We start from the raw sequence: 23,586 nt of genomic DNA, 5'->3' as shown, positions 1-23,586 counted from the left end.
TTACGAAGTTTGGAGTAAAATCGAAATAAACCGGTTTTAACCGGTAAAAAATAAACCAGTTCCGAGCCTAAGAGCTACCCTGCAAGGCGTAGGGTAGGGTAAGCCGATTAGCGCCACTTCAATTTAGATATTTTTTTTGTAATATCTATAAGTACATACACTATTTTTCCTTGTAAGTCATCCCTAAAAAATTACATAGGTAAAAGTGGACACTTTTATTTTGTACGTTTTTGGGGTTAAAACGATAGTGTACGAGTATACAGTGTTTTATAAAACACTAAAGGTGTTTTATTAGCGCCTGATGTAGAGATATTTCGGAAAACTTCGCCTTAACGTGGCCTTAACAAATGACTGTTTTCGACAAAATTCGAGTCAAATCAGCTGTTCTAACAAGCAGTAGTAGATTAAACATATCGTCACTACTTTTAAAAAACTTGTATCTTCGTCTGTCAATGAAAAGAAAATTGTAGTAAGTATGTATGGAATGCATATAGACTTACTGCGTTTTAACTTTGAGGAGCAGCGTGAGATACGAGATTTTTTCAAAGTAGTGACACAGAATATATAATAGTACAAGTACAGAAGGCTCACTCCTTTGATGTTCACAAAACGCCGCCATTCTAAATTCTTACCTACATTAACAAACAGACCGCACGCGTGCAGACGACATTGAATTCTATTGCGCCGCGCGAAGGTCGTCATGCATGCATGCATGTACTTGTAGCGCGGCGAAAGGATCGCGGAGTGAGCCGGCCCGTAGTGACGATATACGGAATGCCGCGGAACGGAACCCAGACTCTTTGGAACCCAGTGCGTTTCCGGCGTTCGGGCTGGACACACGGCAAGATGGCGAAGATCAGGACTATCTTCATGCTGGTTACTTTGGGATACGTCGCTGCTGGTAAGAACCCTTTTTGACTTAAGGTTTGATTAATTTTAAATGACTCTTAAGAGCAGCTTAAAAGTAACCCTCAACTTGCAACACATTTTTTTTATCAAGTACATATTAGAACTTATTCAAATTTTAGACTTAAGGTCTAAATCGCAAACTGGAAGATAGGAATGTTTAAAAAAATTAATGTGCTATAATAATGTCGTTATAAAAATAATTAAAATACCAAAGAAGATAAGTTTAAAGTTAATTTTGGCGTATTGTTCAATGCTACATCAAATCACTCTTAATTTTGCGTGGTCGGGATCAGGAGCGGTTGATTTTTAATTCAATTAGACGGCGCGCGAACTCGCAAGCGATTTTAGTTAATAGTTAGACTTGTTGAGGTTACATACAATAGGCTACTTTCCTCCTAGTCAAATCAGCTTTTTTTAAGAACTGTCAAACCGATTTTGAACGACTTATTAATATGGAATTAATATGAAATCGAATCGAGAGACGTCACGGTCAACTGATGTACTTTATATATTTATATCTGATTTAAAAAATATAAATTGGAGTTAAAAATAACTTGTGTCCCTGTTTTTCTTATAATTATCTGATGCTTTATTTCGTGCATGGTATAAAATATTTTATTTTAAGTACAGTCAAGTTGTCTATTCGACACACCAATCAAACACGCGCGCCAAGGAAATGATCGCATGCGAGTTTTTACATCATGTAAATGGGTCCTTAAGGTACTACCACATAACACAGTTTGATGCTGCTAAGTTTCACATAATATGTACCTACTCATACTACCTACATAATGCAATACAATAAAATACTCTTTATTGCACACCTCACATATATATTCTCAGATACATAAGCATAGACGATGTTGAATGTTTATTGTATACTAGGAATCGTGTTCTGCCGGATTCTACGATCGGCCGCCGACATATAGATGACTAGCTTTTGCCTGCGGCTTCGCTCGCGTTAGAAAGAGACAAAAAGTAACCTATGTCTCCATCCCTTCAACTGTCTCCACTTAAAAAATCACGTCAATTCGTCGCTTCGTTTTGCCGTGAAAGACGGACAAACAAACAGACACACACACTTTCCCCATTTATAATATTAGTATAGATTGAATGTTTATACTCTTTCCTGAGCGGAGAATCAGCCACATTCATTCGCTTGTAGTTGTAGCAGTTACTGTTCTTGTTATCAATATCTACTTAAGTACTTATCTACCTCGTATGGATCTGGGCAGTGAGCCAGTACGCGGAATTAGTAGTATTTTCTCAGTCTCATTTTATACTAAAAAATAATTTCGTGATCAATATCCGGGTCAAAGGACCATATCTTTTTTTTGTAGTTTTAAGCTTTTAAAATAAATAATGAATAATTCATGCACGTCCAACGGTAAGTGGACGGTTCCGATAAGGCGTAACTTCATCCGCTTATTAACACGGCTCAAGTAAGGTAACGGGCCCAATCAAGGACAGAAGATAAAATTTAGCCTATTTTTGATATTTCACTGATACATGTAAAAATTCTACCGCTAAGCGTGTTAAAACTTGAATGTCTTATCCTTCTTTTACATTTCAAGCGTTTTGCAGAATAGATACTCCTATTGGTTTCTTCATAGTTAACAAATTAAAATGAGGTGTTTTTTCTCCAATAATGGACGGCAGTTCTCCATTACAGACAGTGAAATAAGTTTAAAATTTTACTTTTAAAGCCAACTGATACTCAATGAGTAAATTTTATATCCCCGAAATAAAATTAGTTTGGATTATTTTAACAGGATTATTTCTTGTAAATTTTGGTTTCGTAAATTGTTCCTTGTCCTTGTCCATAGGAGGTACGCAGTTTTCCGGTTTCAGTTATGGACACTCGCAAAATAACACTATTTCTTTATATCTTTGAAGTAACAAACTAGTAAGTTTTATACCTCATCTCATGCAGGTTAATGCAGTAAGTAAAACTCATTCAAGTTTACAACGAGTATTATAAGAGTTTTGAATGATTCACGGTTATTTTCATCAAAAAGGTAATCACGGTCTATATCCCGGTCAATATAAGTCTAACGAGTATTATTTTTTTTATTATTTTATACATGAACTCAACTCTCTTAGCAACATTACTAAGAATTCGTCCTGATATTTTTTTCAGTAAAGTGATGATTTTTATCTTGCCGCCAAATCCTTCAGAAACAACCGAATTAAATGAAACTTCAAAATTAAGCAGATCTATGACTCTTGTTTATGGTACATATGGTACTGATGCCGTCAGTTTTTAGAAACTAATTACAAATACTTATTTTTAAGGCTTTGTGTTTTTTTGTCCATAATGGCATCACCGTCCATTATAGGGTATTTTACCTTACTTAATGTGTCAGATGTACAAAGCATTATTATGTGTTCGCAGACGTCCCATGTGCACGGCGGCAGATAGAGAAGAAGTCCGTAGTGTGCGTGTGTAACGCGACCTACTGCGATGAAATCACACGAGACGATCCCGCACCCGGCAAATACGTCGCCTACACGTCCTCTGAGGTACCTATTGTTTTATGCACAGAACTATATTTAGAATAATTAATTTATCAATTTGTATAGGGGCTTAGGGGCCCAGCCCGCCCCGTTTTGTAGGTAGCTACTAATATTATAATACAATACTATACAAATTCACTTTATTCGACAACCTCAGAAATGTACATAGAAACACACACATTACAATAAATTTATATTGATACTGTTATTTTGCTGCAAAAACTGCTGACCCCGTAGCCGAATGGCATTTCTCCGACGCCAAACGAAAGCGATACGCCGCTGGCTCTGTCGCGCCAATACGCAAGCGCGATAGAGATAGATATCTACTAGCGTTTCGTTTCGTGAGCGTTTCGTGAGCGATTGTGCCATTCGGCTAGCCACCCTGATATTCTTATTTCCCTGCAAAAACTGACGCGCGAAAGCTGCAAACTGCGAGTATGGACTAACGCCGTGGCTTGCGTGGGCGACAGTCGCGCGATGATCGCGCGACGGCGATGCGACGCATACGAAATCAAACCTTATCGATATGGAATGAAATGAAATGAAATGAAATATTTATTTTCCAAGTAGGCATATTACAATGCGCTTATGAACGTCAAATAAAACTACGCCGGCTCTAACCCTACGCCTCAGCCTCGAGAAGATTTCAGTCCCCCCTCAGTTGGAGGGGGGTATCCACTATGGGACCGGCAAGAAACTCGGCGGGCCACTTCTTTTCAAAACATTACATCTTATAATTAACATGCATTAAAAGACAAGATACAATTTAATAAGCAAAAATATTCATAAAAAAAAATTAACACTAACAACACACGGAAGTAGACGACGCGATGAGACGCGACGGCGACGGTCGCGCGACCGTCGCCCACGCAAGACACAGCGTAACTAGACGTTTTGACTGAGTTCGTTTGGCACGCTAATAAGTAGATGCGTTTGCTTGATCTATGGTATGTTACCTACATCTATGCATGGTATGGTATGATATTAAATTTGTGGTCTTATGTTAGAATCTGACTAATATTTAATACCGACCTCATCATCATCTTCCTTGCGTTATCCCGGCATTTGCCACGGCCCATGGGAGCCTGGGGTCCGCATTGACAACTAATCCCAAGATTTGGCGTAGGCACTAGTTTTACGAAAGTGACTGCCACCTGACCTTCCAACTCGAAGGATAACTAGGCCTTATTGGGATTAGTCCGGTTTCCTCACGATGTTTTCCTTCACCGAAGAGCGACTGGCAAATATCAAATTACATTTCGCAATAAGTTCCGAAAACCTCATTGGTGCGAGCCGGGGTTCGAACCCGCGACCTCCGGATCGACAGTCGCACGCTCTTACCGCTAGGCCACCAGCGCTTAATGATACCGACTGCGATAAAATCACACGCGAGGATCCCGCACCCGGCAAATACGTCGCCTACACGTCCTCTGAGGTAAGTTCATTTCAGATTTCACCGTCAGTCGAGATGAAGTTAGGATTAAGGTAAAGTGCCAGTGGTCGACAGTGTACCATTTTCAATCTTGTCATCAATTGGGCAATAGGGTAGGGTAGGGTATTAACACACGTAACGCCGTGTCTTGCGTTAGCGACGGTCGCGCGACCGTCGCCGTCGCGTCTCATACTTCCATATCGATAAGGTTTGATTTCGTATGCGTCGCATCGCCGTCGCGCAACCATCGCGAGACCGTCGCCCACGCAAGCCACGGCGTAACAGTACTTTTACCCTACTTTACGTCAGTTTTAAGTGTTACTAATTTGCTATTGTATAATTATTTTAAAAATACATACTTCGGTATGTAGTTAGGGTAAACTCGCCTCATTCGGTGACACGCCTAATTCGGTGAAACAACCAAAAATCGTCTTTCGGAATAGTGCTTCGAAGCTTGTATCACCGAATTAGGCGTGTCACCGAATGAGGCAAGTTTACCCTACCTAGTTAATTAACTTGTAACTATGTATACACCGTGTTTTTTTTTGTTTTCCGTTAAATTCGACACGTCGTTAGGTTCATTATCAAGAACCATTCTGTATAATCACTTTCAGTTAAATTCGCAAAAAAAATATTTTTATCGTTTTCATACATAAATGAATTTATTAGTGTGAGCGAGCCTTAAGAATTACATTCAAGTTAGTGTGACGGCACATGTCAAAACAAATAACATTAGGAATTGGTAAAGGCTGTCACACACGTGTTCAGTAATTATCTTAATTTATTTAATAACTCGATTACTTGTTTCTTAGAGAAATTAATAGCATTTGATCTAAAGAACCTTCCCTTAAAGCTTAAAGTTAACGGAATTCAATTAAAAACAGGGTGTACATACAGTGTGTGTTAAGAATCTCGTAACTTCACAAATTATTTATATAATATTTGTAAGACAATGTTAAATATCTCATAATTTTACCCAAACATTGATATAATTTTTGTATGTTGGCAACCCCAAGAGGGTTGTCAGTCAGTTCGCGCGCGAAGGCGAGCTGTCAGTTAGTTTTCTCGGCGTAAAGAAGTGAACTTTGTTTTCTGTGACGATTTGTAAAATAATAATAAATAGCACGAAGGACCCCTTTTGGAATCTTAATTACTATGTTGGTAAAAATTCAGAAGTGACATAAGTTCTCAAACCCACAGAATTGTGTTTTGTAAGTAAAGGATCAAGGACAACTTGGTATGTAAGAATTGTTTCTATTTTCAATCTGAGCCGGTTTGCTACTCATACGATTTCGTACTTAATTATCGATCGTAGTTATCGGGGGTTACTGATATACTGAACAATTAACATAAATAACATGTTTTGTGCCCTGAAAGCAAACAGAAAATGTCGTAATATTTGAGGTTATTTGCAAGAAAATAGTTATGTTCTACTACTAGCTCGGACAAACTCGAGCCTCGATTCAACATAAGGTGGATTAAGTAACTTGTGTTATTGTTTACGGGTTAAGATATTCTCGTAGCATAGTAACTAAATTACGTAGAAAAGTCACCCACGAATATCGATAATATGTGTAGCGAACTGAGCGTGCTCTACCTATTCATTACGTTGAGAAACATGGTGAATACAACAATAATCATGTCACTATTAGCAATGATTTATATTTAACTTTATTTTCATTAGCACACTTGGTAATAACCGGCTTTGTCAAAGAGTTCTTTCCTTTCATATTGTTGTTCGGTAGTAGCCTACTTTTCAGTTACGGCCTTGTAGTCAGTGTTACGTACCAAAGCTTATTTGTTATTAAACCATAATTGTAATATTCTTACACACTGATTTACTTTAAAATGGTTAATAATATCATTGATGAATGTTGGATGATTGTAATTACAGCCATACAATTTGTCAATGAATAAAACACAACAGGAATGTAAAATGCTCTAAATAATTCAAATGAAATTATATTGAGTAAATAAATCACAATATGAAGTCCTCTGAGTTGTAATAGATAATAAAAACTGTACCTGCATAGTAGCCTGCACAATGTGCCAAGCGTACATTATCTACTTAACTGTCATTACAAAAACTTTAGAGCTGCATATAGAGCTCATATTTATAGGGTTTTAGCATATATTTCGGTTAAATTGTTATGATTTCATAATAAAAATACAATAATGATAAATAAGTTCTTATGAAATCCGGTTATTCAACGGGCCAATTTGGGCTAATGAAATTTTGCTTGCAATTGCTACCTCAAGAAGTCAAGATGCTAGTGTACAATTTTTCAAATCCTAAATAGTATTTGAGATGAAGGAATATAGCAAGACAATCCATTACAAACAGTAGCATAACGGGAAAGTGGCTTACTCGTTGGTTATTGATTTGGTTTTGTTAATGGTGGCTTCACACAGTTTCAATTAAGTGATTCTGCCAAAAGCTTATGACATTATCATGTAATATATACGGATCAGTTTGACAGTCCAGCGAGGTAATGTAGCCAGCGCCTGCGACACCTTACCGCAGGGACTTTTAGTTTTAGTTTTTATTTATTTACTTATTTCTATATATAGGATTTTTTACATTTAACGTTTATATAGAACTAAAATAAAAGTGACTAGTTATACTTACGAATTATTCATCAGAATATTTTAGTGGATTAAACTGATCAAGTACTTATTATACTAACTACATTCAATAACTAGTGCTTATTGGGTTTTATCATCCTCAACTCAAAACAATAACAAAAAAATAATATATTTTACATTCTGACATTAAGATTCTAATAAAACAAAGACAGAACAATTTCACTTATACATAATGTTTTCGCCCATCTTTATTAAATTGGATGTCCACATTCCTACGGTCCACGGGTCGACCCATATTGTTGGTATTACACATTATTAAATTCTCAAAACTGCATTAAAATATATATATATATAAATGTATAATGATAAACGAACTATTGCATGCGGTACCTAAGGGTTAAATTGATTTAACATCAAGTAGTTTAAAATAAATCTATACCCGTCAAATAAAATTTTAGTAAAACTAAACAATCTGATACAAATTGTTAATCACACATATACGGGGTGGGTCATAATGCGTTTATACATGGTGACCCATATAGTTCCCATGACTATAATAAATAAGGTTTTTTTTGATCACACAAACAGGGTGGGCCATAATTCATTTATAAATGGTGACCCATATAGTTCCCATGACTATTATAAATAAGGTTTTTCTTTAATCATGTATATACAGGGTGGGCAATGATGCGTTTGCACGTGGTGACCCACTTAGTGCCATGTTTATACCTGATACGAATATTTTTTTATCGCACGTATACAGGGTGGGCCATAATGCGTTCATACATGGTGACCTACACAGTGCAAATGGTTATACTGAATACAATTCTTTTTATCGCACGTATACAGGGTGGGCCATAATAATACGTGAAAACAAGTAGAGATCGTTCAAGTTCGTCTGAGCGCTATAGTCGAAGGAGAAGTAATTCTCGAAAGCATTTATCTAGTAGTAGTGAGAGTATTAGTGACTTTCATGATAAACGTCATAAATATCGACACCGTCATATAGTTCACAATGTGTTTTAATTTGAGGAAATTGATTGTTCTTTTTTTATATTGTTATATTGTTTTGAATATTGAACTGCTTAAGTTTATGTGAAACTGTGAAGTTGTTATGTTTGTGTCTACTTATAATTGTTGAAATTTATCTCAGATAACACCACTACAGTTGTACTGGATGAGGCCGAAGCCCTTTTGTGGCAAGCGGTAGCCAGTCATTTCATCATAACGCTGGACGAGGCCGGAGCCCTTGTGTGGCAAACGGTAGCCAGACATTTCATCATAATGCTGGACGAGGCCGGAGCCCTTGTGTGGCAAACGGTAGCCAGACATTTCATCATAATGCTGGACGAGGCCGGAGCCCTTGTGTGGTAAACGGTAGCCAGACATTTCATCATAATGCTGGACGAGGCCGGAGCCCTTGTGTGGCAAACTGTAGTCAGTCATTTTATCATAATACTGGACGAGGCCGAAGCACCTGGTGTGTGCAAGCGGTAGCCAGATTATTTAGCTTATACTGGACGAGGCCGAAGCACCTGGTGTGTGCAAGCGGTAGCCAGATTATTTAGCTTATACTGGACGAGGCCAAAGCACCTGGTGTGTGCAAGCATTAGCCAGATCATTTAGATCATACTGGATGAGACCGAAGCATGCGCAAACGGTAGCCAGTCATCTCACCGTAACACAGGACTGAGGCCACAGCACCACCGGTTGTGTAAGTGGTAGTCTGACATTCTATCGTTAACGTTGAACGACACCTAAAGGTTTATACATGTGAGGTGATGGTAAACGGTAAGCAGACTAATCAGTATTATATTTAATAATGAAATTTCAGAGTTCATATCGTCTTGAAATTCTTGAAGAATTTAACATCTTTATGGATAACTTGATGATGTGAAATGTTCATTTTAGAACTTGATCTGAACCAAGTGACATGTTCTCGCTTAATTAGGTATTCATCTTGTTTGATTTTTGGTCATTTTGACATTATACACCACGAATATGTTATTATTTTATTTAGTAGGTAATTCTATTTTGCAACATTTGTTATTCTATCCTAAAATGGGCACACAAGAGTACCTTACTTCAGAGAAATTTAACTAACGAAGAGGTTCGATAAATTTCCTTAAATTCGTGTTTTAACTGGACGGAGACTGAAGTAGCTGGTTACAAGCGGTAGCGAGATTGTTATTTTTCTAGAAATAAGTTGGAACACTGCTTGCGCAAGAGCACTCGTGGTGTCCAGCCCTGAAAGTTGTTACTTACTAATGTTGATCATATCATGACGAGACGTTCGTTGCACAGAACATAATGTCTCTGATTTGTTATATGATTATTTTGTGTCTTTCTTCTTTCTTACAAGCCGGCGAGATATTTCCTTAAACAAGCGGATACGATGGGCTATTGTGTTTCTACCATTATTCATTTTGGATGGATCCTTGAGGTGGACAAGAATTCAGCGTTCAGTTGTATAAGTTGCTGGCTGAAGGGGGGTGAAGAAAAAAAAAACATTGGTCGTAAACGCTGAGACTGCATGTTGGCTTAGCGCAGGACGTTTTCGTACTATTTTATGTATAATAATCTACAATTTTAATTTTGCGTCCATAACAAGCTTAAATTCTATGATATTGAAATATCGACTAATAATACAATATTTAGGAATATCGACTGAGTCGCAGTTTTAAGTCTTTCCCTTATAATTCGAATGCTGCATACTGTATGGTCATTTTTCACTGTAAGTTAGCATATGAAACAAACTATTTTCAGAATTATTTGGAGGTACACCTCCTAAAGTAAATTTAATTTTATGTCAAATTTAGATACTCAATTTGCTGTTTTTTTTGTCTTTTTATTAGGTTAATTTTAAATTGCGGTATTCGTATTTGGGATTTCCTTTAAAAACCTCGTATTACTAGTAAATTTAAAGAACAAAGATAAAACACTTTTACATAGTCATGAAGTAGTGACGAAATGATAATATTTTATATGAGATGCGAAATGCAAAGACTTATAATGTTAAAGCTTTAGGATATTCGATTGCAAAAAAAAAAAAAAATCTACAACGGAAATAAAGTTTCGCGCATTATAACGAGGCGAGTTAGATTTATATTTATATACTATCGGAAATGTGAATCTTGGTTGCAATTTACAGAACATTTGTTATTCACTTTATCTTTATTCTTGACGAACATTACAAAACCATTACTTAGAATAGCTTCTGTCTCCTTGTAATTAAGTGATTGAAGAAAAGTATATGTGAGCTTTTTGGGCTCGTTGATTGATTCGCCTTTCGACAATTCTTTAGCATTGCATTGTAGATTGTAGGTTGATGCTTTATTTAAGTTGGTCTTCAAAGCGTTTTGCAATTCACAGCGTGATTCACATAGAAGTAAGCATAAAACTGCTCTAGTATCAGCCAGCTCGTATTTTTATACAAATTACCTATGATTAAGCGATAATATGGTACCTTTTGCTTGAGAGTGGCACATAAGCAAAATTTGAACCACACTTGAAGAATCACATCTACGGGACATACTGGTATTACCGCATTAACCTTACCTACATAAATATATTAAATTAATACTAGTATTACCTATGACCATTTTAATTAACTCCATAGTTATTATAATTTACAATGATTTTGCGTATCTGCACGTAATTTTATGGCACTGATGTAGTTTTAGCTTCTTTATAGTGTATTCATAAAATACAAGTGACTTGAGTCATATATAACATCTTAAACAATTACTATTTTATATTGATTATTGATACGATTCTGGCTGCCACGTGACAGGGTTAGCCAATTGTGGAGCCGTAGGATATTGATATCATGGTTTTTCAAAATATTTCCTATTAATAAACTATTCTTATTTTTACAATAATATTTCACAAAAAAAAAAGTCCCTAATTCACCCATCTATAAAGATCTTGAACTAGAATCTATTTTGTATAAAGGGCTAAACTGTTTGAGAATACTCTGAGGTTCCCCGAATCGTAGATATTACCTGGTGGACGGTGCAATATTTTAGTTGTTGTATTATTTATTATCTGAAACTAATCAAAATTTAGCAGTTGATTCAGATGAGCTGTAGCCTGTTATAGAATTAAAATGTATTTATTTACTTACAATTATGATTTTGTTTACACTAGTACTCTTTCTCCACACTTGCATAGCGTTTGATAAAACTTACTATTTATTAAAGAAAAAAGTGTACAAGCTACGTAGATTCTAATGAACAAACGGGTCTTAAGGTCAATCTATGTTGTGTTTATGCTACGAATGGCTGTACTAGGTACGGTTCTAACTCGTGACAACCTCGTTGAAACAAGTGGAATCTGTTTTAGTTATAGGTAAAGCGTAAAGACTTCATTCCCATTATAGTCATTAAAATTAGGAACAACATCTTATAGACTGATTCCGTATGTTGTAATATTCTAATTTTCAATAATAATATCTGCTAATCTACACAATTTTACATCCTACTAGGATCACTGAATCGGAATGAAGACAGGCTATGATACTTGAGCTATGGCAGATATTAACGACCCATGTCTGTAATTATTCACTATGGATGTAAATACACACAGCTTGTTCTGTATAAATAATACTTTAGCACGTTGGAAGACGTCAAGAAAGATACCGATTTTAATATGCTTATTGCACATGTGAAAACCATTTATGGAGCGGTAATCCCCATCGGCATCGCGGCACATTTGACGTACAGCGATCGTACTTTATCATCATATTTATTCAAAACTGTAGACAGACGCCTATCTGTTAGACTACTTCTCTTATTGTATTTTTTTTTGTAGTCGAGGTGACAGCAAAATGTAAATTGGGTGCATATTTCACGATATTGTAGTACATTTATGAGACTAAATGCACATTTCTTTAACTGCGAAGCGCAAGATTAATTAGAAATTATATTAAATAGGCTATAATGAAACTAAAATGAGATCACATACTTAAATGAGTATGTGATAGATTTAAATGCACGGCTTCTAAATTTATTACAACTTAAATAAGAGTGTCCACATCATTACAAAACTTATTGTGAAAAAAAGTAAATACTTATGCGAGTTAGCTAGGCTGTAAAACACACTCGAAGTAGCAGGAACCTAGGAACTAAAAGGTTACGACATGGTTTAGGACACGCTAGAAATCGTTAGTAAAGAGATCTTCTATAATTAATACGAGATGTATGATCGATATTTAACATACGTCAAAAATGAAAACAGATGAGGTTCTAGATTGGGTTCCCGTGGCACACCAGAAGTGGCCGGGGATGGATGGGAATAGTAGCCGTTGCCGGGACGTTAACGAGTTTTAAAGTAGCATTTTAGCTGTCAAAGTAATGGTCCGTGCAATATAATTCGTTTGCTTATTATGATTATTATATATTTTGTTGAGTGTTCTTTGTGAATTGAGTCTATTTAGTTTTAGTAATAATTATAGAAGAAACATTGTTTTTGGCACAAAATTATATAGGAATATAACGTCTGGAAATGAGCAGTTGCGACTAGAATTTATTTTAAAGTTATAATAGGTTTATATTATATGCACAATGAGGAATTCCAATGAGTGATTAATTTAATATTATGCAATAACCTACTTAAAGATTTGGATATGTAAATCTGATGTTATATATGCAATATAAATATCTGTGGTTGTAAAACAAGATGTAGACTATAAGAAATTTAAAATAAGTTAGCTGTTACCATGGCGGGCGTAAGAAACGAGATTCATTTAGCAAGAAATTGTGTATCGTCAAAATGATTTCATATTCAATTTAATGTTGTTCCATTGTTTCAATGTATGTTATTTAATGTAGTTCCAACTCTATCTAGCAAGAGATAAAAAGTGAAATAGTCGTGTATCAATGATCTGCTAAATTAGATGGAATACTGAGTGTTCTTTCTCGTTTTAGAATAAATTTACCTAATATGTCCCAAATAAGTTTATAAGATATGTCTGCGGATTCAGTGCAGCTCAGCAAAAGAAGGTCGTTATACTGCTATAGCGCAGGTATAATACGCTATAGGCTACGAAATGTCCATCGAATGAGGGCATTCTAGCAGAGCAGGATGGCCGAGAGGGCCAGAGGTATTTACAGTTGAGTGGCACTGGATGTACAGATATATACATATATATACAAATATTTTTTCTCTTTCTATTCACTGTATTGTCGTTTATTTATTTATTTAAACTTTATTGCACAAATTATCAATAAAAAGTACAAATGGCGGACTTAACGCCTTAAAGCATTCTTTACCAGTCAACCATTGGGCAAAACAGAGATAGTTTGGTGCACAAGATTATAAAGCCAGTATGAGATTGTGATGATTAAATACAAATCGATACCTACCATTATAAAATAAACATACACAAATATAATAAATAAACCTACATATATACATTAGTATAATACACATATATAAACATAATACACATATACATAAATAAATAAATGTACCTAGTGCGAGACATCAAGTAGACTTCAATTTCGAATGTTTGCAAATAAGTGCTTACGCAACTCGCTTTTAAAAAAGAGAGCTTGCCTGATAGGCAGAGGGAGGGCATTCCATAGACGAATTGCCTGACAGCTAAACGAGTTGGACAATTAGGTAGTGGTTCGTCGCTACCTACTAACATCATCCTGATTGAATTACTATGACACCTGACAAAATGGCTTGATTTGTGAATAACTGATACTAGACTGATTGTAGAACATTTTAATCCAGCTGGGTTCGAGTGATCTGAACTAGTTTTTTTAAATATCAGTATGGTTCAAGGGTACGTTCATTCCAAGTTTTTGGGTAGATTACTTACAAGCTAATTTTAAAACCAATTGTTAAAGCTTGTTTGATTCCTTTTATCTATGTTTTGTGCCTGGGACAGGCACTGGGTCAGGATGGTCGACTGTTAAGAATCTCGTAACTTCACAAATTATTTATATAATATTTGTAAGACAATGTTAAATATCTCATAATTTTACCCAAACATTGATATAATTTTTGTATGTTGGCAACCCCAAGAGCGTTGTCAGTCAGTTCGCGCGCGAAGGCGAGCTGTCAGTTAGTTTTCTCGGCGTAAAGAAGTGAACTTTGTTTTCTGTGACGATTTGTAAAATAATAATAAATAGCACGAAGGACCCCTTTTGGAATCTTAATTACTATGTTGGTAAAATGTGTATGACAAGCAATAATGGTTATTTTATATAAGGCAAATACAAATTAAGTAACTTATCAATGTTTTTCATGATGTTATTTCCTTGTAGTATCCAGTTGTATCAACAATGACGCGGTTAATAGCCTGCATAATTGTTGTAATAATAATGTGTTTTCACCACACCAACTGATAAAGGCTTACTTTGCTATTCGAAAACAGATAGCAAAATTGCATTAGATTTAGATTTAGATTTCTTTATTTCATGATAAAAATTACACTATAAATTTGTTACATGCCAAAGTTATGTTTATCTTCTCATCATGATCGTCGAAAATTACATTATAAATTGAAAATAATAAAATGAATATTTTCTCCCAATAAGGATCGTCATTTACAAATAGAAATACACAAAACACAATAAAATTAAGAAATGAAATAAAATCCGAAGTCAGTGTAATCAAATGCATGCTATCACAAATTCAATTCCATGTACTCATTTACAGAGTACAGAGGGTTATCTAACAAAAGGTTTCTCAATTTGCGCTTAAATGCTTCGTCATATGGCTCATTCCTAAGATCAGCAGGTAAGTGTTCGTAGTAAGTAGGGCCGATGACACGCGGAGGGATGATGCATTTTATCCACAAGAGTGCAAAGTAATTACATACAAATTTTAACTTGATATCTTGAGCTGGCTGGTAGAAATTACCTATAAATGATGATTTTGAATTATAAATATTGAACAAATTGATAGATTTGATTTAGTTTGATGTTTTGTAGTCAGTATTTTGTTCGTGTTGGTGTGGTGTTTTTGACATTTTTATACAAAATATCTGGGCAACCGAGCTTCGCTCGGTTCTGTTTCGTATCCTTGACATGTGTCGCCATCTAGTTCAAAAATGAATAGTACCTACATCGAGCGAAAGAATTCTCAGCCTTAACAACACAACTACTCCACACGAGATGGCGCGCATTTCGCCACAAAAAACTCAAATAGTGTATTTTCTATTCGTTTTAGCCTTGACCTGTGTCGCCATCTAGTGTTTGCAATAAATAGTACTTACATCGACCGAAAGAATTCTGTCTTAACAGTACAACTTCTGCACACGAGATGGCGCGCGAAGCAAAACGCATGAAAACTCGAAAATTCGCGTTTTCCGGGACCTAAGGATAAGTTAGACCGATTTTTCACCCCCAAAAACCCCCACATAACAAATTTCTGCGAAATCGTTAGAGCGGTTTCCGAGATCGTCAGTGTAAATAAATATATATATAAATAAATAAATAAATAAATAAATAAATATACAAGAATTGCTCGTTTAAAAGTATAAGATAAGATTGTTACTTGAGGCAAGTCAATTTTACTTCTTACATATTAATAATTACATTATATTTCATAGCGAAATCACTAGATGTAACTAACATAGAGTTACACTAAGTCTTTGCGTTTTGTTTTTTTTTTTAATTATATGCGGGTTTATTACACAATTGGTACTGAATTTGTACATACTGGAACTAATTTGTACCTAACCTAACCTCCTATAACTAACTAAATCGCCAAAGGTAAAAATTGCAATCTGGAAATAACGATTTCCGGAAAATGTAGTAAACACTCGCTGACATTACTTTATCTTCGTCTCGATTAACTGAAACATTGTAACATGGTGGTTGTTAGAGATAGAGATACGTGCAAATAAGTAGATACTGCTCTCACTTTTATCAACACACTTAATTTCACTCCCAATTGCTCTTATCTTATCTATTTTATATGTAGATGTATCCTAACCATGTCTCTTTCTACCTAAGTATTATTATTACAGTTTTATTTATTCAGTGATTTTCTAAAAAAAAAAGTTTTTATGTGTTTGTTGTAATTCTTTGTTTCGCTGATCCCTTATTGGGTAAAAGCCTCCTCGAGTCCCTTCCATTGTTCTCTATCCAGAGCTATTTTCATCCAATTTTTTCCTGATGTTTTGACTAAGGGCCAGTTGCATCAACCACATTTGACAGACACATCATCGTCACGCAGCAGACGTCTATGGAAATTCCCATACAATAAAATTTAACGAACGCTTTAACGGCGACAGACGGTTTGGTGCAACCGGCCCTTAATATATCATCTGACCAGCGTTTATGTGGTCTCTTCTCGAGTCGTTTTCCTCGTGGTCCTGTCCATTCAGTCACAATTTTTGTCCACCTTTTGTCCGTACATCTTGACACATGTCCTGCCCATTTCCATTTTAGACGCAATGTTTGTTTTAGGGCATCCACAAGTTTGATTTTTTTCCTGATCTCTTCATTTCTGACTTTATGTACGTACCTAAGTCTTATCTTATCTTATATCTGCGGGGGCCCTTACAGAAGTTACAGATAAACCGAAGGGTATCCGTACCGTGGGGATTCTTTATGCAATTACCCCCTATGACCTTAAGATCCTTCAGTTATTCAAGTCAAGAGCTTCTCGAACATCTCCATAATTATGTTTGACGATGAGGGTAGTTTTCTGAATCCCTTTGGTTCCAGGTAACCTGTTCCAAAGTTTTTCATTCTTTGTTTGGCGAGGGCAAAGCCATATAATTATTTTGGCTATGTCTGTAAAGGGTTGCAGATTTTGGCTTTACGTGGAATCATGTACAGTGTACCTACCTAACTTTAACAGCACGAGCCCTATGTTTCCACCTTGGCAAAATTTTATCTACAGATGAATTTAAGTAAAATCTCTCTATATATATTATATCCTATTTAAAATAAAATGTCGTTGCGTTTCAGGCTGGATCTCGTTTCAAGAAACAAGAAGGAGAGTTTACTTCGTACTACAAATGGAGTAAGTACCTACAAGTAAAAACACAGTCCTCATTTAATTTCATATTGAACTGCTATTATGTAATGTACTGTACAGTTTACACGATAAAATCCGGCCATACATAATATGGCAAATCTTTTAATAGAAAGTTAATTTTCAAGCAGGACCGTTTCCGTATAATTTGTGGATAACCAACCTACAAATTAAAGATATAAACATACCATAACGTTAGTTGGTCTATGAATTTTAGCAGTGTATATCTCATGGTAGGTATCAATATTTTTTTGTCCACTGTCTTCTGGCAGTCTTTACAAAACTTTCCTGTTAAAAAGATTATTTAATGTTTAATTATATTAGCCAAAATATACCTGATGATATACTGATTCCACAATAGTAAACATTTTTCTGATTGTAATAAGATTAAGAAAGTTCTGAGGTTTTCTAACTTTGCTGAGTTCGACTTTTTGACACTTTTTAGCTTTCCCATACAAAAACAACTTTCAGTGCTTGGAGTAGAAAGCCTTCCTGACTCCCAAATGTCGAAATGAGTTACAATAACTATTTTTTTTGGGATAATGACATTCTAATGCGTGTAAAACGGCTTTTAAAAATATAACTACTATTGTGAAAAGTGGGATAGGAAGCCTGTGAAGAGTGACAAAAAACGCAGGACAAAAAATGAAATGTACTATGGACTGTATTCGGCGAAAACTCACACATACTCATGCAATGCATTACAACGAATAGCTACTTAACTATTATTACACAGTTTAAGATATACTGGTTAATAAAAGTACAAACATTACTTCAAAATGTGGATTCGGGAAAAAATATTCCATATCATGCATGGCCGGATTTTATCGTGTAAGTACCAGGATTACTCTTAAATGATGCACGGACTGACGGTACGCTAACTCTGATAAAAGCTTAAATAATACTGCCATAAAAGTATACAATCTATTGACTGATGAAATTGAAAATATAATTAGAAGATTTTAAAACTTTTGATAAAACACTTTTTCAAAGCATATTTATTGAACCGTTCTTTTTATTCCATCAACGAATATACTTACTATGACAAGTAAGTTGTTTTATCAATGTACCTCTGACATATTTCTTTTAATTTTCTTTTTAGGGTTCCGTACCAAAAAGGTACAAACAGGAACCCTTATGGTGCGACTCTGTCCGTCTGTCTGTCCGTCTGTCACATTCCTAAATATCTCGAGAACTACTAATGCTATCAACTTGAAATTTGGAATAGTTGTGAACATTGTAAACCTCTACAAATAGAAAGTATAATTTTTTTAAATTTATGAATTTAAGTTGTAGAAAATGGCCAAAATGAATGGGGGGGGGCAAACTGTAAATTTCAAGTTACTAGGTCAAGTGGGGTATCGTTAAAAAGAGCGCAAATTGAATGTAAATAAACTATTTTTTTATAATTTTTTTGTTGTGGAAGAAAAAGAATTTTGAAGGAAAATGTAAAAAAAAAAACACCGTTCCCCCCCCTTATCTCCGAAGTTTACCAACTAAAAATTATGAAAATTTTAGGAAACATTGGCTTTATGCTAAATATTACAGGAAAAATATAACCGTGTTTGTATCTTGGATATTTTTTATTTAATTCACAAAAAACTTGTTATATTTTTACTTTCAATTTACCCACCCTTGCGAATGTATATCGTACTTTAAATTAATACGAGATGTTATGTTACGTAAACCGTCTTCTTTCCAATAAAGTAAAAACTGTTTAAATCGATTAACATTATAAAGAATTATCCCTGAATATGTATTTAATTCTGATTTTAGTTGTTGTTAAATTTGTTTTATCATATCTTTAGGGTTCCGTACCAAAAAGGTGCAAAAGGAACCCTTATGGCGCCGCTCTGTCCGTCTGTCTGTCTGTCTGTCTGTCACATTATTAAATATCTCGAGAACTAATTATGCCATAGCTTTGAAATTTGGAATATTTATGACCATCGATAACCTCTACAAATTGAAAGTAATATTTATTTAAATTATTAATATTTATTATAGAAAATGGCTAAAATGAAAGGGGGTCAAACTGTAAATTTCAAGTAACTAGGTAAAGTGTGGTATCGTTAGAAAGAGCTCAAACTGTACATATCAAAACTATATTTTATAATTTTTTGGTTGTAGAAAAAAAATTGTTTTTTGAAGGAAAATGTAATAAAATACCGCGCCCCCCCCCATTATCTCCGAAGTTTACCAACATAAATTTAGGAAATTTTCACCAAACATGGCTATTATAATGAATATTACAGGAAAAATAAAACCGTACACGTATCTTGAAAACTTTTTTTTTTATTTATAAAAAACCTTTCAGATTTATATTTTCAATTTCAACACCCTTGCGGGTATTTATTGAACCTATATTTTTTAACAGAATAACAATTAAATTACCTGCTTTAAAATAAAGACAAAATGGTTAAAATCGGCTCACACAATAAACAATTATCTCATAAAAATCATCTTATCATCCATACTAGCTTGCGCACATTAGTTTACTCAATTTGCTGATAGATGTCGCTGTACGTTGAACGCTCATTTCCTACATCGCGTTTTTCTTGATATAATGAAGTCGGTTCAGGAGCGTCCTTGCGCAATGTCGTAAGTCGTAAACTATTGAAGTCGAATAGTCTTGATTTTATTTGGACGTTGTCTAACAATAAAATTGTATATTAAAATATTACTTGTTATGTGGGAAATTGAGTCTTGAGGGATTTAGTCAAGTTTGTAGAGTTCTATCAATAACATTTTGATGATTCAACTATTGAAAGTTTGTACGGAACCCTCGGTGAGCGAGTCCGACTCGCACTTAACCGGTTTTTTTATTTATTTAGCCGTAGTGTACATATTGTATTTGCATGAATGTCCATGTGTTTTTATGCAAATACAAAATGAATGAATATGAATAGGTATTGAGCTTAATAAACTGGTAGTAGTAGTAGACAAATTATATGAAGTATAGTGAATAATTATAATGGTTATGTACAAAGGCGAGCTTATCCCTGGTTCAATTGGGTTAATAGCTAGGAAACCGTTTTTAATTCGTTTAATCGCCTATTCACTTTCCAGACGAAGGCGCTTCGCACACTATCGTGATAGATCTATCTAAGAACAAACAGTCCATCCAAGGTTTTGGAGGAGCTGTCACAGACGCAGCCGGCATACACTGGTCCAACTTCTCCAATCCGCAGTTACAAGACTATTTGATCAAGTAAGGCAATTCAAGGATAATAGTCACGTGTAGGAATGACCTTTTGAGAGGAACCATTTGATCCTTTAAGCGATTTTGTGCGGTTGACAGGAACAGGAGTCAATCGATCAATCAATCTCAATCAATATATCTAGCGTGTCATGCGAAAGTTGTTTGACGTCACAGCCTAAATATTTTGAAAATGGAAGAAGCAACGAATCGGTTAAAAAAAAGACAGTGGCTCTTACTGCGCTTGCTGTGGGTTCCAGTGTCAGTGTCAGGTATATTCTCTGCTGCGTTTTTGGAGTAGGCAGGCGTTTATTTAGTCAACCCAACTACTAGGCCCTTTGGGCCTTTTGACTGACAGATTTTGGAACCCTTTCGAGGTGACAGTCTGACCGATTTGGTTGATTACTAACATTTTATATAATTCAATGTTTTCTACCCCCAGTTCGTATTTCGGTAAGAATGGTCTCGAGTACAACATGCTGCGCGTACCCATCGGTGGCTGCGACTTTTCGACGCACGACTACGCGTACAATGAGTTGCCGTGGAACGACGGACAGCTCACCAACTACACACTGTCTCCGGAGGACTTCATTTATAAGGTCAATTTCTATTCCAACGTATTTATCCTAAGATCGAGTATTATGACTAAATTAAAAAAAAAAAGTTGTGTTCTCTAGAAATCCATATGAATATTATAAATGACTAGCCCAGGACCGGCAGAAGTGGCGTACTAGAAGAGAGGCCTAAGCTCAGCAGTGGACGATAAACGGCTGATATGATGATGATGATGATGATTATTATTATAAACGGGAACGTGTGTGTGTCTGTTTGTTTTTCCGTCTGTTACGGCAAAACGGAGCGACGATTTGACGTGATTTTTTAAGTATATATAGTTGAAGGTATGGAGAGTGGCATAGGCTACTTTTTGTCTCTTTCTAACGCGAACAAAGCCGCGGGCAAAAGCTAGTATTTTATAACTATTAACAGTTTTTACGCAGATCCCGATGATTCAGCAAATCAAGGCGGCAGCAACGTCGGACGTGCACATCGTAGCCACGGTGTGGTCTCCGCCGAAATGGATGAAGACCAACGAGAAGCCCAACGGCCCCAGCCTGATCAAGGAGGAGTTCATGCAGACTTACGCCGATTACATCACCAAGTAAGATACTTTTTCTCAAACATGCAATGAAATATTGTCTTTACGTTCCTTAAAATGGGCTGGGAAGTATCGCTTTTTGGGCGCAACAACTCGAGAGGACTGTAAAGGGATTTGTAACAGAACAAGCGTCTATGACGAGGAAATGGACTCGTTATTACATATAAAACTTACGGCGAATCAACTTTTCCTTGACCAACTTTTTGGTGCATATTTCCTTCGGGATTTCATTGAATATTTTAACAAATAATATCTTTGATGGTTAATCACATGTTTAGTTACGTCATCACTGATAAAATTCACTATTATTAAATGTAAAACAAGTTGGAAAAACGTATTTATCAACAAACTACGTTCACATGGACGAAATACTGACACTGACAGTTGTCAACTGCATAGCGTTCCGATATTATGTCTTGGTTCCAATTACGAGTCAGAGAGGTAATAATGACTAATATTGATTATTATACTTCCTGAATATATCATTCAATGTAACATTTAGTAACAGATAAAATATTTTATTGCGAAATTACTTACAAAATAAATAAGAATGTTCCACAAAATAATATTTACGTAAAAATATTTGCGAATCGCTCCACTATTGGACTACATAGGTATCAATATCAATAGCTCTGTCTCTCTCTAAAACACGTGCACTCGGCACGTGTTGATAAGCAAACATCCGTGTGTTAATCGTGAACTCTAATGCATAGGGCATAAGACTTAGTAAACAAAGCACACGATTGAGTAGCCATCTTGTCGGAAGTCGAATGTCAGAAGTCGGAAGTCGAATGTCAGAAGTCGGAAGTCGAATGTCAGAAGTCGGAAGTCGAATGTCAGAAGTCGGAAGTCGAATGTCAGAAGTCAGAAGTCAGAAGTCGGAAGTCGGAAGTCGGAGATAGAATCTATAAAAGGGTCGGAGCGAGCCGACGCGCGTCATTCTTAAAATATCTACAAGACTAACAGTGTCTCTGGCTTTCGTGTGTTACTGGTGAGTGAAGTTGTTCTGCTATTATTTCTCTGTTTGTTTTTACTTGGAAATTATTCTAAGTGATTGTAAACTTTGAAATTGTGTCTCTGTTTGATTGTGCGGGGACAATATCGTCGTACAGTTGAACCTAGACCTGTGGTGGAATTGCTTTACTGTCAGTTGTGGGGTTATTTTAGTGTTCTATTTATAGTGTAGTGTTACATTTAAATTAATGTGTATAGTGAAGTTTTCTGTGCTTTGTTTCTTGAGTGCCGTCAAGCAATACAAAGACTGGGTCGATGTATGGCTGGTGCTTGGAGATAAGTCTGTGTTTGGTTTTGTAGGGAGTAATTCTTGCAAAACTAAGCGTAGATTATAGCACGTAAAGGAAACTTCATTCGTTTGTTTAGTTGGTCAGTAAAATTGAATTTAGTAATTTTCTATGGGGTTATTTTGTGAAAGTTATAAGCCAGATCATTGTTTGTGACAGACTGTTGTCCGGCTAGGCGCTTCTTCCCTTACGGTGTCAAATAAGAGGCGTTTAGGGGTCTTTTTGTTCCAAGTGGAGGGCTTGGGCGCTTTTATTTACTTACAAAAGCGTATTTTCTCACCGGTCTCAAAGAGTCCAACTGTTAGATGGAAGTGAGGACTTTCACGATTGACGAAAGACATTAGGAGTAATCCTTGCTCACTGAAGTCGGCAGTATTTGAGGCTGGGGTCCTATATATATATATATTTATTTACTCGGTGCTCTAGTCCATGCTGGCGTTGGTTGTTGGGGATTTCGGTTGTGATCGATCCACATCTAAGTAAAGTT

General features: G+C 35.7%; 1 protein-coding gene across 1 annotated transcript in view; it reads left to right on the top strand.

Moving 5' to 3' along the window:
* Nucleotides 1-823: 823 nt before the first annotated feature.
* Nucleotides 824-23,586, top strand: part of LOC125236289 (putative glucosylceramidase 3) — a 46,764-nt gene continuing 24,001 nt past the window's right edge. Inside the window, exons 1-6 of the mRNA XM_048143022.1 lie at nucleotides 824-901; nucleotides 3,305-3,432; nucleotides 17,380-17,434; nucleotides 20,513-20,654; nucleotides 21,085-21,241; nucleotides 21,641-21,801. Of these exons, the coding sequence (XP_047998979.1) occupies nucleotides 847-901; nucleotides 3,305-3,432; nucleotides 17,380-17,434; nucleotides 20,513-20,654; nucleotides 21,085-21,241; nucleotides 21,641-21,801 (698 nt within the window). The 5' untranslated portion in view covers nucleotides 824-846. The remainder of the gene's footprint in view (nucleotides 902-3,304; nucleotides 3,433-17,379; nucleotides 17,435-20,512; nucleotides 20,655-21,084; nucleotides 21,242-21,640; nucleotides 21,802-23,586) is intronic.

The sequence above is a fragment of the Leguminivora glycinivorella genome, chromosome 19 (assembly GCF_023078275.1).
Source record: "Leguminivora glycinivorella isolate SPB_JAAS2020 chromosome 19, LegGlyc_1.1, whole genome shotgun sequence".
Taxonomy (NCBI): Eukaryota; Metazoa; Arthropoda; class Insecta; order Lepidoptera; family Tortricidae; genus Leguminivora; species Leguminivora glycinivorella.
This window is presented reverse-complemented; position numbering and strand designations above follow the sequence as displayed.